This window comes from Callorhinchus milii, unplaced genomic scaffold, assembly GCF_018977255.1.
Source record: "Callorhinchus milii isolate IMCB2004 unplaced genomic scaffold, IMCB_Cmil_1.0 Scaffold19, whole genome shotgun sequence".
Classification (NCBI taxonomy): Eukaryota; Metazoa; Chordata; class Chondrichthyes; order Chimaeriformes; family Callorhinchidae; genus Callorhinchus; species Callorhinchus milii.
In genome coordinates, this window is record NW_024704760.1 from 11,949,586 (window position 1) to 11,975,321 (window position 25,736).

General features: G+C 48.3%; 3 protein-coding genes across 11 annotated transcripts in view; all 3 read left to right on the forward strand.

Annotated features, from left to right (window-relative positions):
• Positions 1-610: 610 nt before the first annotated feature.
• mrpl16 (mitochondrial ribosomal protein L16) lies at positions 611-6,065 on the forward strand (the record flags this gene model as incomplete). Its single annotated transcript, NM_001292117.1, is given in 3 exon segments — positions 611-683; positions 2,923-3,071; positions 5,549-6,065. Coding segments are annotated over 3 exon segments (708 nt in total), but the record flags the coding sequence as incomplete, so codon positions are not given.
• A 1,867-nt stretch (positions 6,066-7,932) lies between these two features.
• On the forward strand, positions 7,933-22,720 carry LOC103183877 (adiponectin receptor protein 1). 4 transcript variants are annotated; one of them, XM_007901611.2, is made up of 9 exons: positions 7,933-7,994; positions 9,759-9,851; positions 11,842-12,043; positions 13,079-13,210; positions 14,169-14,340; positions 14,728-14,914; positions 15,909-16,096; positions 16,278-16,471; positions 20,095-22,720. In XM_007901611.2, the coding sequence occupies exons 3-9, from the start codon at positions 11,846-11,848 to the stop codon at positions 20,221-20,223; spliced, it is 1,200 nt and encodes a 399-aa protein (XP_007899802.1). In that variant the 5' UTR covers positions 7,933-7,994; positions 9,759-9,851; positions 11,842-11,845; the 3' UTR covers positions 20,224-22,720. The 4 variants fall into 4 exon arrangements, with proteins under 4 accessions (XP_007899802.1, XP_007899800.1, XP_007899803.1 ...); XM_007901609.2 differs by having other exon boundaries at positions 7,962-8,068; XM_007901612.2 differs by having other exon boundaries at positions 7,962-8,068; positions 11,868-12,043.
• Positions 22,721-24,199: 1,479 nt separating this feature from the next.
• Positions 24,200-25,736, forward strand: part of klhl12 (kelch-like family member 12) — a 37,930-nt gene continuing 36,393 nt past the window's right edge. For 5 of the 6 annotated variants that reach the window (XM_042342060.1, XM_007901602.2, XM_007901603.2 and 2 more), the window contains exon 1: positions 24,200-24,302. The gene's annotated coding sequence lies outside the window, so the exon portion shown is untranslated. Of the gene's footprint in view, positions 24,303-24,438; positions 24,487-25,736 lie in introns of those variants that run through there. The other variant, XM_042342059.1, reaches the window with a different exon arrangement.

A 25,736-nucleotide genomic window follows, 5' to 3' on the forward strand; every position in this document is an offset into this window, starting at 1 on the left:
GGAATTCACGGGCGTTCTGACCCGTATAGAATGCTGCTACAGGATGTGTTCCTCACACATCTTGTAGAGCCCAATGGTGTTTTGCTCCAAATCTAATATCTCTTCCTTGATTTCTCCCCCACACCTTTTTAAAAAATATCAAACATCTAAGACTGTATTTTGTGGGTAAACGTGGCAGCCAATTGCGCACAGCAGTATCCCACAGACAGCTGCGGATTAAGTGACCAAATATTTATTGGATTGAGAGACTGGTATTCTGTGTATATTCTGTGAAGCGTTTTCAGACTTCTACAAGACATGATAAGGCGTTATGTGAAATGCTAGGGTTATAGATGTCAAAGTTGTCTGCCTTACATGTGGATCTGGTTCCCATCGATTTCTATGTGTCCTATATCCTCAAGTTACAAAACTCATCAACAGAGCTTTGGTCAAGACTTGTGAGGTTAACTTCTCCCCCGAGCAGATTTGCATGACCTTCATTCTTGTTGTTTCAAGGGAACATCTGAGTTCTCTTTTGTACAAACATCCGGTGTCTGCTGTGAACGGTATAATCAATGTGAACACAATGAAATGCTATCATGTATAACTTGGTTTGTCTACTTTCATTAAAGGTCCAAATCAGAATTATGCAAAGATTTTGGCTGCAGGACTAAAGATTTATCCACATCCTCCCAGTTATAATGGTGAGTAGGACAATTCATTGCCACATTCCTAATGGCTTTAGTGGGCAAGAACAACTTACATTTATATACCTCAAGGCTGGACTATGGGAACTCTCTCCTCGCCGGCCTTCCCGCCACCTCCCTCCACAAGCTGCAGGTCATTCAGAACTCTGCAGCTCGTGTACTGTCCCGCACCAGGCTTCGGGACCACATCACTCCCACCCTCGCTCGCCTCCACTGGCTCCCCATCCCCCAGAGGATTGATTTCAAGATCCTCATCCTCACCTACAAGGCCATTCACGGCCTTGCTCCCTCCTACCTCTCCAACCTACTATCCCCCTACCTACCTGCCCGTACCCTCCGTTCCTCTGGCTCCGGTCTGCTCCACGTCCCCCGCCCCAACCGCCCTACTATCGGTGGTCGGGCCTTCAGCCTCTCAGCCCCGAGGCTCTGGAACTCCATCCCCCATTGCCTTCGCTTGCTTCCTCCCTTTCCTCCTTCAGGCCGGTCTCAAAACCTTTCTTTGACCGTGCCTTCAGCTCCCCTCTCGACTCTCTTCCTCCTCCTCGCTCCCTCCCTTCCCTCCCTCACCCTGACCATTTCCCCCTCCTCTCTCCCTCCCTTCCCTCCCCTCACCCTGACCATTTCCCCCCTGCTCGGGTCATGACCCAACTGTGCAGCGCCTTGGGACGTCCTCCTGACGTGAAAGGCGCTCTATAAATGGAATCTTGTTGTTGTTGTTGTTGTTATATAGCACTTTTCACATAAAAGCCAAACATTTTGTACCCCTTTACAGAATGAGATTAATTAGAAATTAAATCATTGTTATTAAGAAGGCAAACGCAGCAGTTGATCTTGAGCCAGTAACATTTTATTGACAACAATGAGATCAGTAGCCAAGTGGTCAATTTGGATGAGGGGGAATGGTAGCCACAAGAAAACTACTTTTCTTTGAAAGAAGGAATAAAATTCCTTAATATATTGAATTATAAAATGGAGGTGATTTAAATTAACAGCTCAATTGAAAAAGGGATGATAACCTGGAAATTGATAATGATAACTGGTATTTAATATTTAGAATGTTTGTCAGCAACGTACGAAACGCAAGAAGTACAAATGGATTGAATTTTTTTTAGGGGCTGAGGTTGTTTTAGTGATGCATATTGGCTCAGGTGCTTTATATTTACATTGACAGACAAAAGAAAACTTGCAAAAATTCAAGGGAAGTGCTAAAGTTAAAACTGAGTTAGAAATTGTCATAGGCCATGGGAGCAGAACAAGTTTTAACGCTCAAAGCTTTTATCAGGACAAGAGGATTGTGGAACAGCCCAGGCTTTATTGGTGACTGCTTCAAAAAGAGCTGAATTAGTATCTGAATGAAGGATACTGAAGTTTCAGGTGACCAAACACTCCATAGGACACAATAGGTTCTACATTGTTCAGAGGGAGACAGGAAGGGGAAGAACAGTTATTTTTAAAGGAAACAAGGGCTGGATGGAATAATGGGGATGGAGGAATAATTTGGAGTTTGGGTTCAGAAGGTATATATTTAGAACCTTACTCCAGCAGATAGTGGATTGTGGGATGTGCTGTTCGGGCCAAATAATCTTTCACATTTGGTACCTGTGCACATTGTTCTGAGGTTGGACTTCAGACAAAACTAACCTTTACCTGACCAGGGAGTGCTTGAGTATAGTAACGTAGGAACAGAAGGAGGCCATTCTATAAGATCATGGGTGATCTGTAACTCAACTCCAATTACCTGCTCTGGCCCCATATACCTTGATACCCTGATCTAAGAAATATCTATCCAGCTCAGTCTTGAAAATGTGAAAGGATCAAGGATCCACAGCCGTTTGGGGGAGCGAGTTCCAGATTTCCACAACCCTTTGGGTGAAACACTGCCTCCTGACTTCACTCATCAATGGCCTAGCTCTAATTTTAATTTCTGCCCCCTTGTTCTGGATTCCCTCCACCCAGCAGAGGAAATAGTTTCTCTGTAGCTACCCTATCGAATCCTTTTATTATTTTACAAACCTCAATTAGATCATCCCTCAATCTTCTAAGCTCAAGGGAATAGAGACCAAGTTTATGCAGCCTGGCCTCATAATTTAACCCTTTAAGCCCTGGTATTTCTGGTGTATCTGTGCTGGAACCCCCTCCAGAGCCTATAGAAAATGGGAGTGTTTCTATCTTCTTACACATTATGATGTATAAGTCTTTCCTGTGCTGCAGTAATGTGTATTTCCTACTCTTGTAGATGTGATAATTCCAGAGAAACCCAAACTGAAATTCATCAATAAAGTTCCAAATTACAAGAAACCCAAGAAATGGATGAAGAGGCTTTGTGACATCCGGGGGCCTGCATTGCGAGCTGTTACCATCACCAGGGGCCAGTATGGCATTGTGGTAGGTGTTTGTGACTACTAATCTTTCACCAACGGATGCAGTGGGACAGGGTGCTGCAATGGTGTGGCTGAGCAGAGATTCAGCTCACATATAGCATATAGTTCCTTTATTTTATGTGAGGCAGCAGTTTCACTGAATTTCCCTGTATGCTGCTACTGTTAGTAGTGTTGGCATCTGGTTTTGATCAAAGGCTCAGCCGGTCGGTCCTGCCTAACAGGAACTGTGTGTCAGCTTGGCTCAGTGGCAGCACTCCCTCCATTGAGTCAGAAGGTGTGGGTTCAAGCCCCACTTCAGGACTTGGAATCAGTCCAGGCTGATACACCAGTGCAGCGCTGCAGTGTTGCATTGTGTGCGGTGTCGTCCTTCGGATGATCGGAACAAATCTCTACACAGGATTGTGGAATCTCTACTATAAATCTGGGTCTGGCCCTTTGGTCACTATATTTTTAACCTCCGCAACTCCCTTCCTCTATACCTTCGCCTTGCACTGTGTATTTGTCAAGCCCTCTGGGATGCTACCCTGTGTGAGGGGTGCTATATAAATGCAAGTTGTCTGTAAATTCCACTGTAAAACCTCTTTTACTGTTTTTATTGGCACCACCCCTTTCCCCTTGCTCATTATCTCACCATTGTGAAGCTCTCCGAGGAGGACTCTCTGAGTCCTGGACGAGAGATAACCTTCTCCAGCTCAACGTGCGCAAAACTGAGGCCCTCCTGATTGGCTCACGTCAGTGCCTCCGCACCTCAGGCGCTGACAGCATCAGCATCCAAGGCTGCACTCTCCACCTCTCAAAACCAGTCAGGAACCTCGGGGTTCTGTTCGACCCTGAGCTGTCCTTTCTCCCTCATATCCGCGCCACAACTGGCACCGCCTTCCATCACCTCCGGAATGTCGCCAGACTACGGCACTACCTCACCCCTCACGCGGCTGAAACTCTGGTCCACGCCTTCATCACCTCAAGGCTGGACTATAGGAACTCTCTCCTCGCCGGCCTTCCCGGCCCTCCCTCCACACTCCCTCCACACTGCCGAACTCTGCAGCTCATGTACTGACCCGCACCAGGCTTCGGGACCACATTACTCCCACCCTCGCTCGCCTCCACTGGCTCCCCATCCCCCAGAGGATCGAATTCAAGATCCTCATCCCCACCTACAAGGCCATCCACGGCCTCGCTCCCTCCCACCTCTCTGACCTACTAGCCCCCTACCTACCTGCCCGTACCCTCCTTTCCGCTGGCTCCGGTCTGCTCCACATCCCCCGCCCCAACCGCCCCACCATCGGTGGCCGGGCCTTCAGCCTCTCAGCCCCCAGGCTCTGGAACTCTATCCCCAGTGCCTTCGCCGCTTCCTCCCTTTCCTCCTTCAAGGCCGGTCTCAAGACCTTTCTCTTTGACCGTGCCTTCACCTCCCCTCTCGACTCTCTACCCCCTCTCGCTCCCTCCCTTCCCCCCCTCACCCTGACCATTCCCCCCCCAATGCTCGGGTCCTGACCCAACTGTACAGCGCCTTGGGACGTCCTCCCGACGTGAAAGGCGCTCAATAAATGGAATCTTGTTGTTGTTGTTGTTGTTATCCTGCGTGAAAGGCGTTAAATAAATACAAGTTGTTGAATACAATTTTTGTTGAAGTGTAGCCCATACCTTCTTTTAAAAGGAAATGACTTAGATGCTTGAATTTTTTTTTGGTGGAAATCAAGGAAGAGATATTAGATTTGGAGCAAAACACCATTGTATTCCTGATGTTTCTGTGGTGTAATACTTTGATTTTCTTAAGACTTCTGAGCAGTGCACAAGGCAGAGAAGACTATGGACCCAATTGTAGTTAGTAAACCTGCACTAACAGATTTACTCAGCAAGAGTTAGAACAGGATCAGTCTCCACATGGTTAGCGTAGGAGCTCTTCCCTATTTTGTCAGTGAGTTAGTTCACTGTTAAATGTGACAGATATTCAAAAAGGGAACTCAATCTTATACACATAAACAACAGAGTTATGTGAATTATAGTTCTTGGTGCACCATGGTGGGTCAAGGTGATTTTAATAAAGATTGTACCCAATAAGTATCTGTTTTCTGCTTATGGGTAGATATGAGAAATGTTTTCACACAGCGAGTTGTTTGGATCTGGAATGCATTACCTGAAAGGCTGATGGAAGCCGATTCGATAACAACCTTTAAGAGCGAAGTAGATAATTATTTGGGGAGGACAAGTTTGCAGGGCTATGGGGAGAGAGCAGGGGAGTGGGGTTGATTTGGAAGCTCTTTTCAAAGAGCCGGCACAGACATGGTGGGCCGAATGGCCTCCTTCTGTGCTGTATAATTCTATGATTCTATGAATGGAGGTGCCAGGCTAAGATGAATGGGCAGAATTGATGTTTCCAACAGGCTCATGGGGAGACAATATAGACCGATGTAAATTGACATCTGTATCCGCTTTCTTTTGTGTAAAATCAACATGACAAGTGAAATTCTTTCTCTCTAGGCACTTGGGGGTGGCTACCTTCATTGGGGTCACTTTGAGATGATGCGTCTCACTATTAACCGCCGCATGGATGCTAAAACCATGTTTGCCCGCTGGCGTGTAAATGCTCCATTCAAACCCATCACCCGGAAAGGTCTGGGGCAGAGGATGGGTGGTGGGAAAGGAGCCATCGACCACTATGTCACTCCAGTCAAATATGGCCGCATTATACTGGAGGTTGGTGGAATGTGCGAGTTTGGGGAGGTGGAGCCCTTCCTGTCCGAAGTAGCGAAGAAGCTGCCATTTCCTGCAAAGGCTGTTTGCAAGGAGTCCCTGGAGAAGATGATCCAGGAAGAGCAGGAGAAAGCTGAAAATAACCAGAATCCCTGGACGTTTGAAAGAATCGCAGTCATGAACATGCAGGGCATTCGCAAAGCCCTCAGTCCATATGATTTGAAATATCATGGTAAATTCTTTGGAAAATTCCGTGTTCCTAATAGGGTATGAATGACGACAAATAAAACTTAATGAAAATCTCAGTTTTTTTTNAACCTTATTGTTTAAGAATTAATGGCTCTTCCAACTCCCGCCTGTCCTTTCCTCTAATGCAAACGTGCACACATACTTTAGTCACTGCTGCGTGCAATTTGCTGCTGTGTTTGTCTTCAAAATAAACCATCACTAAACACTGATAAGTCCTCTCAATGTGAGAGGAGCTACATCAAATGCAAGGATGATTATTATAATAATTTTGCAATATTATTTTTAATATAAAAAACACCTTCAAACTGAGAGGATATTAATTGTTTAAAATCAATTCAACTTTACGAAAATCATCTGTGAGCCAGAATTGGAAACTTTATTGAAAAGTTACTATAATTTAATCAGAACATACTTATTAATCAGGGTTGTAATAGAGGGTCATTTATTTTTCATATGGCTAAACAATTTGGCTAAATCTTTTAGTTCAGAAAAGTGGATGTTGGATCCTGTGGGCGATGTCCTTTTTTTGGACAAATAATAACTAGATATGATGCTACTTTGCTGAATCCTTACATTTGATACAATGCCAACAATATTGTTGCCCCCGAAACCATAATCAGTCAATTCAGTTCAATATGCAATTGGCTGCCGTGTTTCGCCCACAAAATATGCAGTCAATTCACTTTACAGCATATTCTGTGAATTGGAATTGAACTCAGGTCTCTCACTTGCAAAGCGAGTGCTCTAACCACTGAGCTACAGGACTCCACAAGGTAAGGTGCTATATCAAATGCAGGGATTATTATTTTGATTAAACTCTCTCGCAGATTGGATTTGGACAACTAAAAAGTATTGGAAGTGAACAGCAAATTACAGGCAAGCGAGGCAATCGGCATTTCAAAGAGAAATAAAGCACAAAATGAAAATAATTTACAATTAATTATTTTGCTAGACAAACAAAACATTTAAGATGGGCTAGCAATCCTGGACAAACAACATTGAGATGCATATCCAAATAATGTGATTATTTTGTGGATGAGGCAAATTCAGTATATTAGATGTTAGTCAGGCGCATTCTAATAATCATTCTAGGAATCACGTAGCTGCTGCTCCAAGGAGTGTTGCATTGTCAGAGGTGCCGTCTTCGGCTGAGACGTTGACCCGAGGTCTTGTCTGCCTGTTCAGGTGGACGTCAAAGATCCCATGGTATTATTCAAAAAGAGAAGGGAGTTTCTTCTGGTAATTTTTCCAATTAATCCTAAATTAAATATCACTCACTACATGCTTTTAAAATGTGGGACTTTGCTGGCTGCTGTGTTTCACCCACAAAATATACAGTGAACCCACTTTACAGGATATCCTGTGAAGCGCTGTGAGCCTTCTCAACAATGTGATAAGGTGCCTTATCAAAGGCAAGGATTATTATTATTATTGTTATCACCCGGCACAGAAAGTGGTGGGTTCAGGTCCAATCTGGGGAATTTGAACTCGGTCTAGGCTGACACTTCAGTCTGGTGTGTGTTTGGGGAGGAGAGCCGCGTTGCTGGAGGTGCCGTCCTTCGGATCATACATTGAACTGCCTGTTCAGGTGGACGATCCCACGGCCATGTTGGAAAAGAGAAGAGATTTCCCCTGTGACGAGGCTCTGCGCTGGCTGCGTGGCGGTGTCTGCCAGCCTGACACCTAAATTTGACATGTTTTGGATACAAAGAAGGATTCTGATTCCTTTACCAAAACGGCTTCTGTAGGGGGGTGTCAAGCCTTCCGCTCCTTTACTAAGATGGCGGCGGCAGGAGGATGTCCAGCGATCGGCTCCTTTACCAAGATGGCGGCCGCGGGATGTCAGGTGACCCAGTCGCTTGTGCATGCAAGACACTGCACATCGTGATGTAATGCGGCGGCGCATGCGCGGCCCTGAAACCGGAAACCGGTCTGCCGGTGAACCGGAAGTGCAGGGCTGGTTGTTTTGCTGTGGCCGCTGGAGGTGAGTGAGGGGAAGCAGCCGCCGAGTAACCGCACGGCAAACCCGGCCCGTCACCCACAGGCACACACAAGGTGGTAAGCAAGCGGCGGGAGAAGGTAGAGGGGAACCGGGAGACGGGGGGAGATGTGACAAAGGGTAAAAGGGAGGAGAAAAGAGAGAGGTCAGCGATAAAAGGTTGTAATTGAGGCTGATGGAGCCCGAGTGGAGATGAGAGATCAGGGATAAAGGAAAGTGATTGGGGGAGAGGAGTGAGCGAGAAATAATAACAAAAATAATCATCCTCGCAATTGATGCAGCACCTTATCAGGTCTTTGAGGCATCTCAAAGCGCTTCACAGAATATACTATATAGAGTGAATTGACTGTATTTTTTGTGGGCAAAATGAAGAGTGGAGAGGGAACATAGGAACAGGTTGAGGCCATCCAGCTATTCATGCCTGTTTTGCCATTCTATACACATAACAATTCACTAAAAGTAGCAACCCGGGTTAATAAGGCCATTAAAAAAAGCAAACCAGGCATTGGGGTTCATTTCTCGGGGATATAAATGAAAAGCAGGGAAGTTATGATAAATCTCTATGGAATCTTGGTTAGACCACACTTAGATACTGTGCAGTTCTGGTCCCCACATTATAGAAGGGGTGTAGAGGCCCTGGAGAGGGTGCAAAGGAGATTCATGAGGATGATCCCAGAACTGAGAGGTTATCCCTATCAGGAAAGGCTGAACGTGCTTGGACTCTTCTCTTGAAAAGAGGGTAAGGGGTGACCTGATAGAGGTCTTTAAAATGATGAAAGGTTTGGATAGGGTCGACATAGGGAAGATGTTTCCACTTGTGGGGGAGACCAAAACCAGGGCCATCAATATAAAATGGTCAGAAATAGATCAAATAGGGAAGTTAGAAGAAATTTCTTCACACAGAGAGTAGAGGGAATGTGGAACATACTGCCACAAGGAGTTGTTGAGGCAAATAGCATAGATGTATTTAAGGGAAAGCTGGATAGGTACATGAGGGAGAAAATAATAGGTTATACTTGATGACTTAGTTGAGGAAGGGCAGGAGGAGGCTCATGTGGCGCATAAACACTGGCATAATCCAGTTGGGCCGAGTAGCCTGTTTCTGTGCTGTATATTCTAATGTATTCTAACTTATAGCTGATCAGTATCTCCAATCCAATTACCTACCCTTGCCCCATATCTCTTGATACCCCTGACCTAACAAATATCTATCCACCTCAGTCTTGAGGGTTACAAGTGCCATTCGGCTCAATAGATTTCACCTTTGTAGAATATTAAACAAAATATCTTCACAGCGAGAGGTTTCACAGTGTTACAAGGTGAGGGGAATAAATATGTGTGTAGTGTATACAAAGGGAGCATAAACTATGGGCGTAAGGAAGACAACGAGTTAAAGAGTAACATCTCAATTGAGAAAGATTAGATCAGGCAATCAGGGAGTTTCCTTTTAATGTGTCAAACTCTGTCTATTGCCTCCAGAGGCCTGAAATTATGCCCGCTTTTAGCCTTATTTAAGATTTTGGCAGATTCTCAAATTTAGTCTTAATTTGGGAGCTTTCTTCAGCTCTTAAGAAGAACAATGAGAAATCTGCTTTAAAATTAGAACTGTATATAAGAATTTGCCAACAATTTTTTACACAATCTATCTTAAATCAATGTTCTTAAGGCTAAAATTAGCTGGATTTAAGGCACCTGGACTCCACCTCCTAATTATGCCTGTCCGTGTAATTAAAAGCTTTCTTCCATTAGATGGTTTTCTGTAGTGTCTGGTCTGGATGATGCTTGTGAAATCGGCTCTGGCTGTTGAATAACTTGGGAGCACACCCTGCAGGACAATCTAAAGTAAGAAGTGTAAAACTCTTTCTTTTGTCTCCATATTCTTGATTTTATTTGATGATCCTTGCTCCCATGTGCCAACTTCTCGCAGACAGACAAGCAGGATTTTGCCTGTTTCCTGTCTCATAAAGGCAAATTTTTATACTTTTTTACAGTGTGGGGGTTAGAGTCAGATATAGTACAAAGTCAGTGGGATCTCTGACACAGGCAGAATCCCATCACCAAGCTTAAGAGTATCCAAACCTAAGCGGAGATTTCCACCTACACCTGGAATTCCCAGAGATAGCTTGTTGGAATGGAATGCGCGCTCTCTCCCTGCTTACCTAATTCTGGAATGTATTAGGCACAGTTTGGCAAGGCTTGGGGACCCCAGTTGTTTGGGATAACTGCTGGAGTCTAACCAGCTTAAAACATCATAGTTTGGCATTGATATTGCTGGCTGGCAAGCTTTCCCGCTGCTTGTCCAGCTTTGACCACCCTTTCCATTAGGGCTTTGGCTTGCAGAGTTAACAGGAGCTGAATGCGATGCCTCCCTGCCCCCAATGACTGCCCTTCCAGGTCCTGCCGATGAGCCAGACTGGCTGTACTATCATCAGCAGTGCCCTGGAATACTGCGTACCCACCTGGCTCAGGAACAGGACGAGAGACCGTCACAGAGGTGTGGCTCGGTTCTGACATTACGTTGCCAAATATGTCACTTCCCCAATATCCTAGGAGGATAGTCACTAGTAGGGCATGAGGCATCCACCAAGTGCGGGTTTGATCCCTCACTACGTGGATGGGTAGTTTAGAGGCTCAACACAGAGAAAAGCAGAGAAAGTGCTGGGGAGAGAAAAGAGCATAGTGTAGTACTACAGCAGTGACAGGATGATTCCTGATAGAAGAAAGTTTTTAGTTGGTTGTGAAGGCAATTTGTATTTTGTGTGATGTTAAAGTATTCAGTTGGGGGGGGGGTGGGGGGAATGGCATCGCGGGGGCAAGAAGTCACGTGCAGAATGTTTAAAAAGGAGGAAACAGCAACCCAGCCCCCTAGCAACCCGGCCCCCTAGCAACCCGGCCCCCTAGCAACCCGGCCCCCTAGCAACCCGGCCCCCTAGCAACCCGGCCCCCTAGCAACCCGGCCCCTAGCAACCCGGCCCCCTAGCAACCCGGCCCCTAGCAACCCGGCCCCCTAGCAACCCGGCCCCCTAGCAACCCGGCCCCCTAGCAGCCCGGCCCCCTAGCAGCCCGGCCCCCTCGCAGCCCGGCCCCCCTCGCAGCCCGGCCCCCTCGCAGCCCGGCCCCCTCGCAACCCGGCCCCCTCGCAACCCGGCCCCCCTCGCAACCCGGCCCCCCTCGCACCCCGGCCCCCCTCGCACCCCGGCCCCCTCGCACCCCGGCCCCCCTCGCACCCCGGCCCCCTCGCACCCCGGCCCCCCTCGCAACCCGGCCCCCCTCGCAACCCGGCCCCCTCGCAACCCGGCCCCCCTCGCAACCCGGCCCCCCTCGCAACCCGGCCCCCTCGCAACCCGGCCCCCCTCGCAACCCGGCCCCCTCGCAACCCGGCCCCCCTCGCAACCCGGCCCCCCTCGCACCCCGGCCCCCCTCGCAACGACGTAAGGCAAATGGGGAAAATGTTCGGAAATGGGACTAAAAGATTTTAGTTAATTAAAAGATTTTGCCTCCGCTCGACTGGCTCCGGCCTCCTGCATGACCCTCGTGCCCTCTGTTCTACCATCGGTGGCAGCACTTCACCCCAAAACTCTGGAACACTCTTCCTCTATCCCTTCCTTCCCCAACGTCAGATTGCACGTGAAGAGCTTCTTCTTCAGCCGTACCTATGGTCACCTCCCCCCGCCTCGGGATCGTGCTCCGCCACTGTCAAGCGCTCTGGGACTCTACCCTTCGCGTGGGGCGCAATACAAATGCAAGTTGTTGTTATTTGCCATTATCTAAATGAGTGGAAAAGGCTGATTGGCTCCTGTTCCTATGCTAATTCTGTCATGTGGGAACCCAGAGTGATGTCTGGTGTTTGCCCCTTAGCTTCTCGCCGGGCTAACAAACGGAGGGCACGAGGCATGTCTGCCCAGAAAGAAACGCGGGAAGCCGGTGGTGGAACTTCAAGCAACACTGAGCAGAGAAATCAAGTGGAGTTAACTGAACTGGGACCTCTGTTGGAGAGCAAATCTGAAGGGCCAGCTGGTAGCAAGACACCTTCTGTAAGTTCTGACGAAGGGTCGTGGACCTGAGACTTTGACTCACTTTCCTTTCTCCATTGATACTTTTGAGTATACCCAGTGATTTCTGTTTTTGTTACCTTCTGTGAGCACTGACGCATTCCGCTTCCCCAGGGAGGGGATGGCCGTCAAGTTAATAATTTTGGGGTTTAAGAAAGTGCCAAGAAACCTCTGACATTTTAAAGAAAAAAACAGGAATTTGCATTTGTGCAGCCGCTTAACACGTTGTAATGTCTCGTAGCACTTTTCAGTAATTATTGTCAATTGTTGCTTTTAGTTGGCAAACATTTTTCACACAGCAAGGTCCCACAAATGGCCATTAGGTTAATGGCTGATTAACCTGGCATATTCCCCTAGTACTGAATGGAGTGTTAGACTGGATTATGAATTTATGTCTTTATATGGGGCTTGAACTTGCACCCTTCCGATAACAACCACAACTTACGCTTTATATGGCACCATCTACGCAGGGTAGCGTCTCAGAGTGCTTAATAATAATCCTTGCATTTGATATAGCACCTTATCACGTCTTCGAGACGTCTCAAAACTCTTCACAAAATATACTGTAAAGTGAATTGACTATGTTTTGTGGGCGAAACAAACCTGAGACACAAATACTACCAAATGAGCTATACTGAGGCTTATAATTGTCATCTAAAGCTTTCAATTGCAATCCTGCACATGCTCTGTTCCCTGTGTTACGTAATGAACTATTTGCTCTGGAGTCTCTTTTGTGGGTTTAGACTCACTACCACCTGACCCAGAGATGAGAGTGCTATCAACTGAACCAAGCTGACAACCAAAGCATCTCAGTCTTAAGCAGTGAGAACGTGGGGGTCTCAGACTGGCCTATTCCATGTAATTAATATTGTGTGGGCCACAGATTTCCCCCTGTGATATTGCAACTTACATTTTCCAAATTGAGCGCAGTGATGCAGTTTCTTTGCTGACTGCCAGTAACAGGCCTTGGTGCTGCTCAGCTGTGTGGCTGCAATGACTGTGTTTGTTGGTTTTCAGGGAGTCTCAGTGCAGACAGACTCGGTGGCACAGAATGAGGAGGAAGAGGAGGAGGAGGAAGTGGTGGGGATACTCACTCTTCCTCTTCAGGCTCATCATGCGATGGAGAAGATGGAGGAGTTTGTGTACAAGGTACGGTTGTTGTCTGTATTGCTCACTCCCTGGCAGCAGATACACTGTACTTGCTGTCAGTGAAGTTAATTCAAGTTCCCAGTGAAGATTTTTTGTGACACAAAGGGTTATTAGGATGTGTGATTTCCTACCAAAACCCTTATTGAATTAGAATCTATAACCGTGTCTAAAATAGTAATTAGGGAATTAGAAAAGAAAAATCTAAAAGGATGTGGTGAAGGTATAGCTCTTTCACAGAGCTTGCACACTTGATCTCTCTGTTTCTCTGTTTGCTATAAAAAGAATGCTACCAAAATATCCTTCTATGTATATATGTGTATATATGCCTAGTGATGCCTGTGGAGAAACCTCTAATCTTGATCCTGAGCTCAGTCCTTTGAAGAAATGAGACGACCACTGGTCCAACCTGTAACAGGGGATGGGGTAACTTACGTGGAAGTTTATTCCTCTGGATGGTGAATGAGGAAGAAGATGCTTTTAGCTCAGGGTTGTCACTGGAAGTGACGATCATAGGCCCCACACACCTAGTACACTATTCTATATTAGGTTTCTGGCAGGAAACTATTCTGGTTAAAAAGAGGAAGGGAGGAAAATATTCTTCAGGACATTTGTGCATCTCACAACACCTGTTTGTGGAGGCTGACACCTAGTGAGGATGTGACAAAACAAACAGGTGAGCGAGCCAACTCCGTGCACGTCACTGCCTCACCTTGCTCCGTACAGTAAGGCCAGTGACTTGAGTAGGAGTGTGTACAATATCAGCCCTAAGTTCCTGCCATTAATTAAGACATTTCTCTCTCTACCCATTTTCAGATTAATAATAATAATAATCCTTGCATTTGATATAGAGCCTTATCATGTCTTCGAGACGTCTTAAAGCGCTTCACAGGATATACCGTAAAGTGAATTGACTGTATGTTCCGATTTTGGCTGTGGCACTGACTAATTGTTATCTTAGGTGTGGGAGGGGCGTTGGCGAGTCATTCCTTATGACGTGCTCCCAGACTGGCTGAAGGACAATGACTACCTCCTGTATGGACACAGACCCCCCATGCCATCATTCCGAGCCTGCTTCAAGAGCATCTTCAGAATCCACACCGAGACCGGCAACATCTGGACACATCTGCTCGGTAACTGTGCAGCCCGGAGCTAGGGTTAGGTGTGGGGTGGTGCCTGGCAGTTGGGCATGAGGGTGATACCTTGATTGCAGACAGAGAGATAATGGAGAGAGAGAGGAGGAACAGCGAGGGAGGAGTCAGGTAACAGGGAGTGGTGGAGATAATTAATGTGGGAATTGGTGGGTGCCTATGGTTTTGAGTTACATGTGGTGCTGAGTGTGTGGGTGGTGCCCACTGGGTGGAGGAGGCTGGAATAAGGTTGGGAGTGGTACCAGGGGGTTTGGCTTGGTAGTTGAGGCGGCTGGTACCTCTGACAGAGTGGGGGGCTGGTGCCCAGGTTTGGGGTGGTCGCAGTAATGTTCTGGTGTCAACCCAGCACTGATCAATGCTCTTTCTCAGGCTTCGTGCTATTCCTGTGTCTGGGAATCCTGACCATGCTGAGACCCAACGTGTACTTCATGGCTCCGCTGCAGGAGAAGGTGGTGTTTGGAATGTTTTTCCTGGGAGCTGTGCTCTGCCTCAGCTTCTCCTGGCTTTTCCACACCGTCTACTGCCACTCCGAGAAAGTATCCAGAACATTCTCCAAGTGAGTGCATAACATAGGAGCCGTGGCACGGGCAGGTGGCGGGGGAGGCAATGGGGGTGAATGGCCGAGGTCCTATTGGACATTAGATTAAAGATTGAGGGAGTGAGTGGTGGTGCTGGACAGACCATGTTCCACACATGGGAGCTGCCCTGTGATCAGTGCTGGTCTGGTCGACTCCTGCTGACCCCTACCATCCTGCTCGCTCCCTCCGCTCAGCGGGCTCCAGCCTGCTTCACATCCTCCGCCTCGCTCGCCCCACTATTGGCGGGCGGGCCTTTTCCCACTGTGCCCCCACCCTCTGGAGCTCCATCCCACAGTCCCTCCGCCTCGCCCCCTCCCTAGCCACCTTCAAGACCCATCTCAAGACCCTCCTCTTCGACCGTGCTTTCGATCTCCCTGCTTCCTCCCCTGCCCCCACCCTCCCCGCCCCGACCCCCAGCTCGGGTCCGAAACTCAGTCCAGCGTCTTGGGATGTTAAAGGCGCTATACAAATGTAATTTTGTTGTTGTTGCTGTGTGGTTTACAAGGTTTGAAATTAGACAGTGAGAATTGTCACCTTCTTCATGGGCATATTCTCTTGTTTCATTGGCATGTCAATTTCCGCCATGGTGTTTATGCTTTGACTTCACTTGTGAATGTTCTCATCTCTGAACTCATCACCCTCCATATTGAACTTACAGCTCTGGTTTCTCCCCCCAGCCCCATCCTACGGTGTCTCACTCGCTCCCTTCCCCTCCGCACCACCCCCACCAGTGTCTCCCTCCCTCCTTCACACCCTAATGGGTCACTGTTTTCACTGGTTGGTGGCTTCCCCATCCCAATGGGTGAAGCACTGGCCTCAACTCCATGGCTCTAGTTCACAATTCTTCAATTGCTCCTTCGGACACCCTCCTACCCCTACCCTCCCTGCCATCCAGCCCCCCTGATCCCAATCCCCGGCTCAGTCCTGTATCCTATGTTGTATGTGTCTCAGATGTTTATTCTGTGCTCCTAGGCTGGACTACTCTGGCATTGCACTGCTGATCATGGGGAGTTTTGTGCCATGGTTGTATTACTCCTTCTACTGTTCGCCTCAGCCTCGGCTCATCTACCTCGCCATCGTCTGTGCTCTGGGAATCTCGGCCATCATTGTGGCTCAGTGGGATCGTTTCGCAACCCCCAAACACCGGCTGACACGAGCAGGTAAGAACTTTTCCCCAGCAAAGGATTTAGGGAGGCAGTTCACACAATAATAATAATCCTTGCACTTGTTTTTGTGCCATATAATGTCTTTGAGTGCCCATGTGTGTGTGTGTGTACATGTTAGGGCTTGGTAGTGCCTGTGTGCTGTGTGTATTCATGCTTACTTTCACAACTTCTCTAGGAGTTTTCCTGGGACTTGGCCTGAGTGGGATCGTGCCCACCCTACACTTCACCATTGCCGAGGGCTTTGTGAAAGCAACCACGGTGGGCCAGATGGGATGGTTTTATCTAATGGCTGTAATGTATATCACCGGAGCTGGATTATACGCAGCCCGCATTCCAGAGCGCTTCTTCCCCGGAAAATGTGATATTTGGGTAAGGTACTCCTCCATAGGCTTCCCAAACAACAGGACTTTAGCTTAAACCTGGGGCTCAGTCAGTGGGTTAGGTGTGAGAGTGGACCACAATTCTTCACACAAGGGATTATGAGAATACAAAATGCTCTGTCTCTAGAAGACCATTGAAGCAGAATCAGTTGAGATGTTTAATCAGAATAATAATAATTATCCTTTTATTTGATATAGCGACTTATCACATCTTTGAGACGTCTCAAAGTTTTTCACACAATATACTATAAAGTAAATTGACTGTTTTGTAGGTGAAATGTGTCAGCCAATTGCGCACAGCAGTGACCCACAAACAGTCGTAGGTTGAGTGACCAATTTGTTTTTATTATTATTTTTATTATTTGGGGGTCTTTTGATTGTCATAAAGGAGTCCCAACCCCATTAGAGGTTAGTTTTAAATCTGTTTTGGATATTAGACTGGATGGTTTTCTCAGCCTTTTTTTAAGGCAACAACAACAAAATTGCATTTCTAGAGCGCCTTTCACGTCGGGAGGATGTCCCAAGGCGGTTGGGTCGGGACCCGAGCGGGGGGGAAATGGTCAGGGTGAGGGGAGGGAAGGGAGGGAGCGAGGAGGGGGTAGAGAGTCGAGAGGGGAGCTGAAGGCACGGTCGAAGAGAAAGGTCTTAAGACCGGCCTTGAAGGAGGAAAGGGAGGAAGCGGCGAAGCCACTGGGGGATGGAGTTCCAGAGCCTCGGGGCTGAGAGGCTGAAGGCCCGGCCACCGATGGTTGGGCGGTTGGGGCGGGGGATGTGGAGCAGACCGGAGCCAGAGGAACGGAGGGTACGGGCAGGTAGGTAGGGGGATAGTAGGTCGGAGAGGTAGGAGGGAACGAGGCTGTGAATGGCCTTGTAGGTGAGGATGAGGATCTTGAATTCGATCCTCTGGGGGATGGGGAGCCAGTGGAGGTGAGCGAGGGTGGGTGTGATGTGGTCTCGAAACTGCGACCAGGTTTACAATGGGATAGAGAGATATTTGGTTAGTAAAGTGCAAGGATCTGAGATTGATAGATCTTCCCCTCATTCGAGCACCTTACACGCTACAATCCCTCCAATCTTTCCCTCAAAATTCTTCTCATTTACCGCCCACCAAAACCTCCCCCACCTTCATTTCTGACGTCTCCACCCTTCTAGCTTCCCTCTGCCTCTGTTCTGAACGCCTCCTCATCCTCGGTGACTTCAACCTTCGCTTCACCCCCTCCTGCTCTATCTCCTCAGACTTCTCTCTCCTCTCCTCTCACAACCTCTCCCTCCACATACACTCTGCCACCCACGTTCATGGTCACCCATTTGACCTGGTGATTACCCTGGGCCTCAGTGTCTTAGATATCGCAATCACAGACAAAGCCATCTCCGATCACCATTTAATCTCCTTTAACTGCTCAATCCCTCTCCCCACCGTCACCAAACCCACCTCCATCTCCTACCGCCCCTGGAAAAAAAATCTCCCCGCAATCCCTCTCCGCTGCCCTGGAGTCATCTGAACTCCTCCCCCTCCTCCCGCACTGATTTATCCTCCTCGCTCATTCTCCTCCACAACGTCCTCTCCACTACTCTTGATGCCCTTGCTCCCCTCACCTCCCAAACCGCCTGCTACTGATGAACCTCACCCTGGTACACCTGCCACCTCCGCTCCCTCAAGGGTCAGGTGAGGGCCGCCGAACGCACCTGGCTCAAGTCTGATCTAATGGTCCACCGGCAGATCTGGCTGGACCACATCAAAACATACTACTCTGCCCTCGCCTCCACAAATCGGCTTTCTACTGCAAGATAAATCGTGGAGGTGAAGGATAAGTCCAGGCTCCTATTCTCCACCAACTGGCACCTCCATCTATCCTCCCACGCTTCGCCCATTCTCTCCTCAAGCTCCCGACTGTGAGGAAATGCTGGATTTCCTCAAGTCTAAAATTGAGGGGACCCATTCAGCTGCCTCCACCCTCCCAACCGCCACTCCTTCCCCTTCTCCCCCCTCCAATTACGACCCCTACCCGTCCCCCCCTCCATTTCTTTGAACCTATTTCCCCCTCCTCTCTCATCACCACCATATCCAGCATGAAACACACCACCTGCTCCCTTGAACCTCAACCCTACCCCTCTTCTTACCTCCCAGCTGCACCTCCCTACTCTCTCTACTCTCCGACACCATCAATTTCTCCCTATCATCTGGCAGTGTTCCACCCCTAAAAACGGCTATAATCACCCCCATCCTGAAAAAACCTTCCCTGGACCCATCCCTGCTTTCTAACTACCGGCCCATCTCCAATCTCTGTTTTCTTTCCAAGGTCCTTCCTCTCCTTTCCCTTCATGAGCCCCTCCAATTGGGTTTCTGTGCTACTCACAGCACGGAAACTGTCTGGTCAAGGTTACAAATGACATCCTGTACATCTGTGACCAGGGTTCCCTCTGCCTACTTGTCCTCCTGGATCTCCCTGCTGCCTTCAATACCGTAGACCAGTCCTTCCTCCTACACCGCCTCTCCTCTGACCTCAAGAATCCAGCCCCTGCACCGTCTTGTGCAGTGTTCTTCAGGGCTCTGTCCTCCGTCCTCTCCTCTCAACCGCTACACGCAACGTCATCCACAGACATGGGGTCAACTTCCACATGTATACGGATGATACCCAACTCTCTCGGCCTCCACCCTCAATTCCAGGACCACTGCGATCCTGACAGAATATCTGTCAGACATCAAGTCCTGGATAAGAGCTAACTTTCTGCAGCTGAATGTCAGCAAGACCGAGGCCCTCCTGATTGGCTTGCGTCAGCGCCTCCGCACCTTGCACTGGCACCATCAGCTTCCATGGATGCACACCAAGCCAGTCAGGAACCTGGGCGTATTGTTCGACCCTCAATTGTCCTTTCTCCCCCACCTCCACAACATTGCCCGACCCCACCACTGCCTTACCTCTCAGGCCGCCAAAACCCTCATACACACATTCATCACCTCAAGGCTCGATTACGGAAACTGCTTCCTTGTCGGCCTCCCCAACTCTTCCCTCCACAAGCTGTAGATCATCCAGAGCTCTGCAGCTTGTGTCCTCTCCGCACCAGGCTCTGTGACTCCGTCAGTCCCACCCTCGCCCGGCTCCACTGGCTTCCCATCACACAGAGGATAGAATTCAAAATACTCGTCCTCGCTTTCAAGGGCCTCCACGGCCTTGTGCCCTCCTACCTCTCTGACCTGTTAAACCCCTATTAACCTGCCCCCTCCCTCCGCTCAGTGGGCATTGGCCTGCTCCATGTCTCCCGCCCGACCCGCCCTACCATCAATGGCCGGACTTTCAGCCTCTCTGCCCTTTGGAACTCCATCCCACAATCCCTTCGCTTTGCTCCCTCTCTTGCCTCCTTCAAGGCACAACTCAAGACCCTCCTTTTTGACCATGCTTTCAGCTGCCCTCCTACCTCTCTGCTCTCACTCATCCCAACCCTGCCCAACCACACTCAGGTCCTGATTCCCAACTGATCAGCACCTTGGGACATCCTTCCGACGTGAAAGACGATTTACAAATGTAATTTTGTTGTTCCTTGGGGAAGCAGTTTAAAGCATTCTCAAGCTTGACGTTCCTAATCTAATGCTTTTATTCCTCCTTTCCCCAGTTCCAATCACACCAGCTATTCCACGTCCTGGTGGTAGCAGCTGCCTTCGTTCACTTCCACGGTGTTTCCAACCTCCAGGAATTTCGTTACGGACTTGAGGGAGGCTGTACAGATGACACTCTGCTCTGAAGCCTGGACTATTACAGACCTCTCTTATGACGAGACCCAAGTGCATTGAACGTTTTATTTTATTTTATTTTTCCAAATGAATATAGATGACATCTCTCGCCCCTCCTTACCCTCCTCTCCAAAATATAACACTTGGTTGGTAGTCACTTTACAATTGGTGAGGGTGAATGTTAGCTACGTGTAGCCCAGGTAAAGCGCCTCGCTCCTTAGGCCCAAAACTGGGCTCAAACTCTTGTCTGCCACCTGTTCTTCTCTGTTCTGTTCTGAAGAATAAAAATGAGACGTGGTTTAGTGCTGGGCTCCCGCGCTCCGGTTGGGAGCTGTCTGTTCCCGAGCAGTGCCGGAGTCGGGCTGGTACTGCCCAAAACACACAGTTTAGGTGCTACACACATTGAGGTCCATGTAATTTTACTCTATTCATTCAGCAGGTCAAGTCAGTCTCTGCACCAAGGGCTGAGACTGTGAGTCAGTGGTATTATAGTTCTGATGTGTGAAGCACTTTATAGCTGATGAATGCACATCTTGCACAGTATTTATTTTAGGCTTTCTTTTTTTCCTTTGTCTATATAAATGTAAAATTCCTTCACAAGCATTAGCAGTGATGAGCTGACGTGAGTTCCAGGGTGGCAGTGGGGCTGCTTGCATCTCCCTAGTCTAGGGCTGCACACATAAGAGTCCAGGGGCTGTGCATTGTCCTCCAGAGGATCTACACAACAACAACATATTGCATTTATATAGCGCCTTTCACATCGGGAGGAAGTCCCAAGTGCTGAAGTACACAGGTAAAGTCCTGGACTTCACACAGGTAGAGGGTGTACACAGGTAGTCCAGAGTGAAATACAGGCAGTTTTCATCCACAAAATATAAAGTCAATTCACTTTACAAAATATTCTGTGAAGCACTTTGAGATGTCTCAAAGATGTGATAAGGCGCTGTATCAAATGCAAGGATTATTTATATTACATTCTAGTTCAGGGGCTGTGCCGCGGCTAGACTGGAGGCAGTGCACGGCCAGGCCACTTGCATGGACAAGGGATCAGTATGCCTGGTCAGCCTCTGTCTAACTCAACAACATTTATTATTTGTGGCAAGTTGATTATTTGCAGATTCTCAAACTGGTGCTGATGCTCTCTGCATTATTTCTGCATCAATCGAAGGGACTATTTCAAACCCATTGATTTGCACTGAGAAGGGGAGAGAAGCCGGCTGCTCTTGTGCGCTGCCTAGTGGCTGATTCATGAATTGCATTGGTGGAGGCTGGGCTGGAAGACTATGGTGGCAGGTAGAAATGATAAGAGCGAATAGACTAACACAATATAATGAAATCTTGACTACATTTACACACACGTCTCAGTCTACACTGATGTAATCAAAATAAATCGGTGCAGAGTTTGAACAAATATCTGAGATGCCTGACAAATCTGGATTATTTACTGAAATCCTGGCGTTATCCTACACACAACTGAGGGAGCATTTCATATCCACACAAGCATTGTTACATAATAGTTCTAGCTTTGAAATAGACCAAGAAAAGCTTTGTTGTCCATCGTTGAGCTGAGAGTGAGCTGGGCTCAGTCTCTGGCGAATGCAGAGGTCTGGATTCAGAGGGTTTCATTAGTTTTGGGTCAGTGGACTTTTTCACTTAAACTGCAGTGAAGACGCTTCTATTGGTATGATAAATCATTCCTTTTTTTAAAAAAAATCCCAAACCCTTCATCTTCTAGATTCTGGGATTTATAAACCAGGGTTTTAAAGTCATGTTAAAATTGTATGGAATACTGGCTAGGTTGCATTTGGAAATATTGTGTTCAGTTCTGGGCTCCCTATTACAGGAAAGATGTCTTAGAGTTGGAGAGGTTGAGATGCAGAGTACCTAGCAAGATACTGAAGAGCGGCTGGCTTTTTGTACACACTGGAGCAGCAGAGATTGAAGGGGGAGATGATAGAGGTGTTTGAGGTTCGAAAGGGTTGTGACAAGGTACTTGTGATCCCATCTGTGCGGATTATTGTTGTACCAAGCGATGTCTAGGCTATTCGTAAGCTCTATGAGAGATTTGATGCAAACTCTAAACTTACAGATGCATTGGGAGTACTCAGACCATTGCTATGGTGTCAGCTTGGCTCAGGTTGTAGCTCTCGCCGAGTGAGTCAGAAAACTGACACTCCCAGTACAAAGCTGAGAATGTGTTGCGTCCAGGCTTGGGACCTCACTGGAGAACAACAAAAGGCCCATCAAGCCTATATTTGCATTAGCTCGCCACTGGAGTCAACTCAATATTAGCTTCATGTTATTTGTAAATCCAACTGCTTCCTCGTTTCACTGGTGAGACCTTTATGGAAAACATTGAGTCCATCTAACAGGTCTCGAAAGTTTTTTTTAAAAAAGGAAACTTAAAATAATATGAAGAGGTAATTCCTTGCTGCAGCTCAGCTGTTTACCTGTCAGATTTATTCTGCAAGGATAATAAATTTGATTTGTCAAAATGTTTCAAAGCAATTCACTGGTTATAGCTGTAAAGTGCAGTTATTGCACATTTGTAGCCAAACGCAGCAGTCAATTTGTAAGCAATGTCACACAAACTGCCACACAGTCAATATCTCAACTACAACAACGAATTACATTTATAAAGCACCTCTCACGTCGGAAGGTGTCTGGGTTCCCACCCAAGCTAGGGGTTGGAATCAAGATAACTGGAGGGTAGGGGGAGTGGGAATAGGAGTGTGGGTGGGCATAGTTAAAGAGGAAGGTCTTAAGGTGGGCCTTGAAGCAGGTGAGGGAGGGGTTGAGGAGGATGGAGTTCCAGAGGGTGGGGGTAGAGATGCTGGCGCGGGTGGGGCGGGGGACATGGAGCAGGCCAGGACATGGAGAGGCAAGATTGGTATGGTATTCAGAGGTTGCAGAGGTAGGGAGGAGTACAACTGTGGAAAGGCTTTAAAAGTGAGGATGAAGATTTTTAACTATCCTCCGGGGGATGGGAAGCCAGTGGAGCCGGACAAGGATGGGGGTGATGGGGTTACGGAGACTGGTGCAGGAGAGGAGATGAGCTGCAGAGTTCTGGATAATCTGCAGTCTGTGGAGGGAAGAGTTGGGGGAGACTGGCGAGCAGGGAGTTTGGAACCTGGACGTGACAATTATCTGGAAGATTGTTGGCCAGAACAATAATACAAATTCCCTTCTTGTTTACAACAGCAATGGCAGAAACTTTAATATTCAACAGAACTCAGATTGCCTTAATATCTTAATATTACCTTAATATCTTATCTCAGAATGGCACCACCAATACAGTGCTCTGCGACAAGAGTGTCAGCCAAGAAAGAGCTCAAGATTCTCAAATTGATGCTTGAACCACCCATAACCTTGTGACCAAAAGGCTACCAACTGAGCCAAGCCAACTCCCATCTCTACATGCGCTTATCTAATTACCGGTCTCTGGGGGCAGGAAGTCATCCCACCCAGCTCTGTGCTCCTGTTAACCTTTGCAAGCCTGACGGGTAGGGTGGCCTGATCTAGTGGACAGGCAGTGGGAAAGCTTGCCAGACTGCAATTTTACATTCACAGTACAAGCCATGGGGGTCACCCCAACGCGCACTGTTGCCCCCCACCCAAGCCTTGGCACTGGCCAACTTGTGCCCAATACTATCCAGAATTACGTAAGCAAGACATGTCCCTCCAGGGAGAGAGAGAGAGAGAGCGCACTCCATCACAGCAATCTGTCTCTGGGCTCTCTGTGTAGATGGGATACATGGAATTCTCAGTTGGGTTTGGATGGTGTTAACCAGGTGATGGGTCAGTCACGTGATTGACGCCGCGCCCCCCTCAAAAAAATCTCCATATGGCCTGAGCGGCTTTGCTCACGTGACTCAGTGACGCTCACTGGCCTCAGCCACTCAGCTGGGGGCACGTCACGCGGCCAGCCGGTCAACAATGCCGGCGACGTCAACGCGTCGGTACGTACGCATGTGCGCATGCGCGGGACGGGAACCGACGCACGCGGTATTGTGGGAGTTGTAGTCCAGTTCGTTCACTCGAGGGTCGGCGGCAGAGATGGGAGACACGGCCCGGTTTGCGCGGCCCCCCGGTACGCGAGGCAATGGCAGCCGACACGCAGACCTGGGGGGGAGGGGTGTAGGCAGCGGGAAGGGCCGAGGCCTCCACTGAGGCGGGGTTTTGGAGCGGGGGTGTCTGGAAGATGGCCCGGGTAATGGCTGCGGCCCGCGGGCCGGGGGTGGTGGGAGCAGCGGGTTCTGGCGACACGTCCTGAGGTGTGAAAATTATCCCCCAAACCAGGGCCGGGTGTGGGGAGGGGGAGGGGGAGGGGAGCCCGGGACCATCACTCCCCCCCCCCCCCCACCATGCTGCCTCATGCCGGGCTGCCCTCTGGGACCTACTCAGCCCCTTATTAATAATAATAATAATAATAATAATCCTGGCATTTGATGCAGTGCCGTATCACGTCAAAGCGCTTCACTGGATGCTGCGTAAAGTGAATAGACTATATTTTGTGGGCGAAACGCAGCAGCCGATTGCACACAGCAGCGTCCCACAAACCGCGCCGGATGGAGTGACCAAAATATTATTATTGTTTTGAATTATTGGATTATTGTCCCTGGGAAAGCAATCCGCCAATCGACTAACACCTGGGTTCCTACTCACTGCTGCTAAATAGAGGTGTATGGAGTAGGGAAACTTGCCCAATGTTTGGCCCTGCCCGGGAATCAAACCCAGGTCTTCTCGCTTGCGAGGCGAGTGCAATAGGCAACAAGCTGAGACCGATTGTAATAATAATCATTGCATTTGGTATAGTGCATTGTAGAGACGTCTCACAGCGCTTCACAGGATTTACAACCACAACAAAATTACATTTGTACAGCGTCTTTCAATTTGGGAGGACACTTGACATCTTGGGACTATTGTATATTGTGTATTTTGTGGCTGAAATGCAGCAGTCAATTGCACACAGCAATGTCCCACAAATGTCCCACTTTTATTTGGGGGATTGTTGGCCAGGTTACCAGGAGAAACCCTTCTCTTTTCGAATGATGCCGTGGGATCTTTAACATCCATCGGAATAGGTAGATGGGATCTTGGTTTAATGTCTCATCCAAAGGACGGCAGCTCTGACAATGCAGCACACCCCCAGCACCACATTGGAGTGTCAGCTTAGATTGTGTGATTCCAATTCCCGAGGTGGAACTTGAACCCACAAGTTTCTGACTCGGAGGCGAGAGCGCTGCCACTCAGCTAAGTAACCCTGGCAGAGATCAGAAAAGTGAGCACAGACCAAGCATTAAACTGGGAACATTCTATGTCTATGTGTCTCAGTGTTGTGCTCGCTAGTGGCTTTGACAGATGAGCCATTGGGATGTGGGTTTACAGTTTGTGCTGTGAGCTAATGGGGTAATTCATGTTACAGTAACATTTACTTGATTTTAACCTTGGGAAGCTTATGGATCATCAGTTTGGTTCCACTCTTGCTCCTGAGTCAGAAGGTTGTGGATTCACAAGTTGGAAC

Coding starts and splice junctions, on each gene's coding strand:
- LOC103183877 (XM_007901611.2), top strand. CDS start 11,846: ATGTCTGGTGTTTGCCCCTTAGCTTCTCGCCGGGCTAACAAACGGAGG. Junction 14,915..15,908: donor GTATCCAGAACATTCTCCAA/GTGAGTGCATAA, acceptor CTGTGCTCCTAG/GCTGGACTACTCTGGCATTG. Junction 16,097..16,277: donor ACACCGGCTGACACGAGCAG/GTAAGAACTTTT, acceptor CAACTTCTCTAG/GAGTTTTCCTGGGACTTGGC.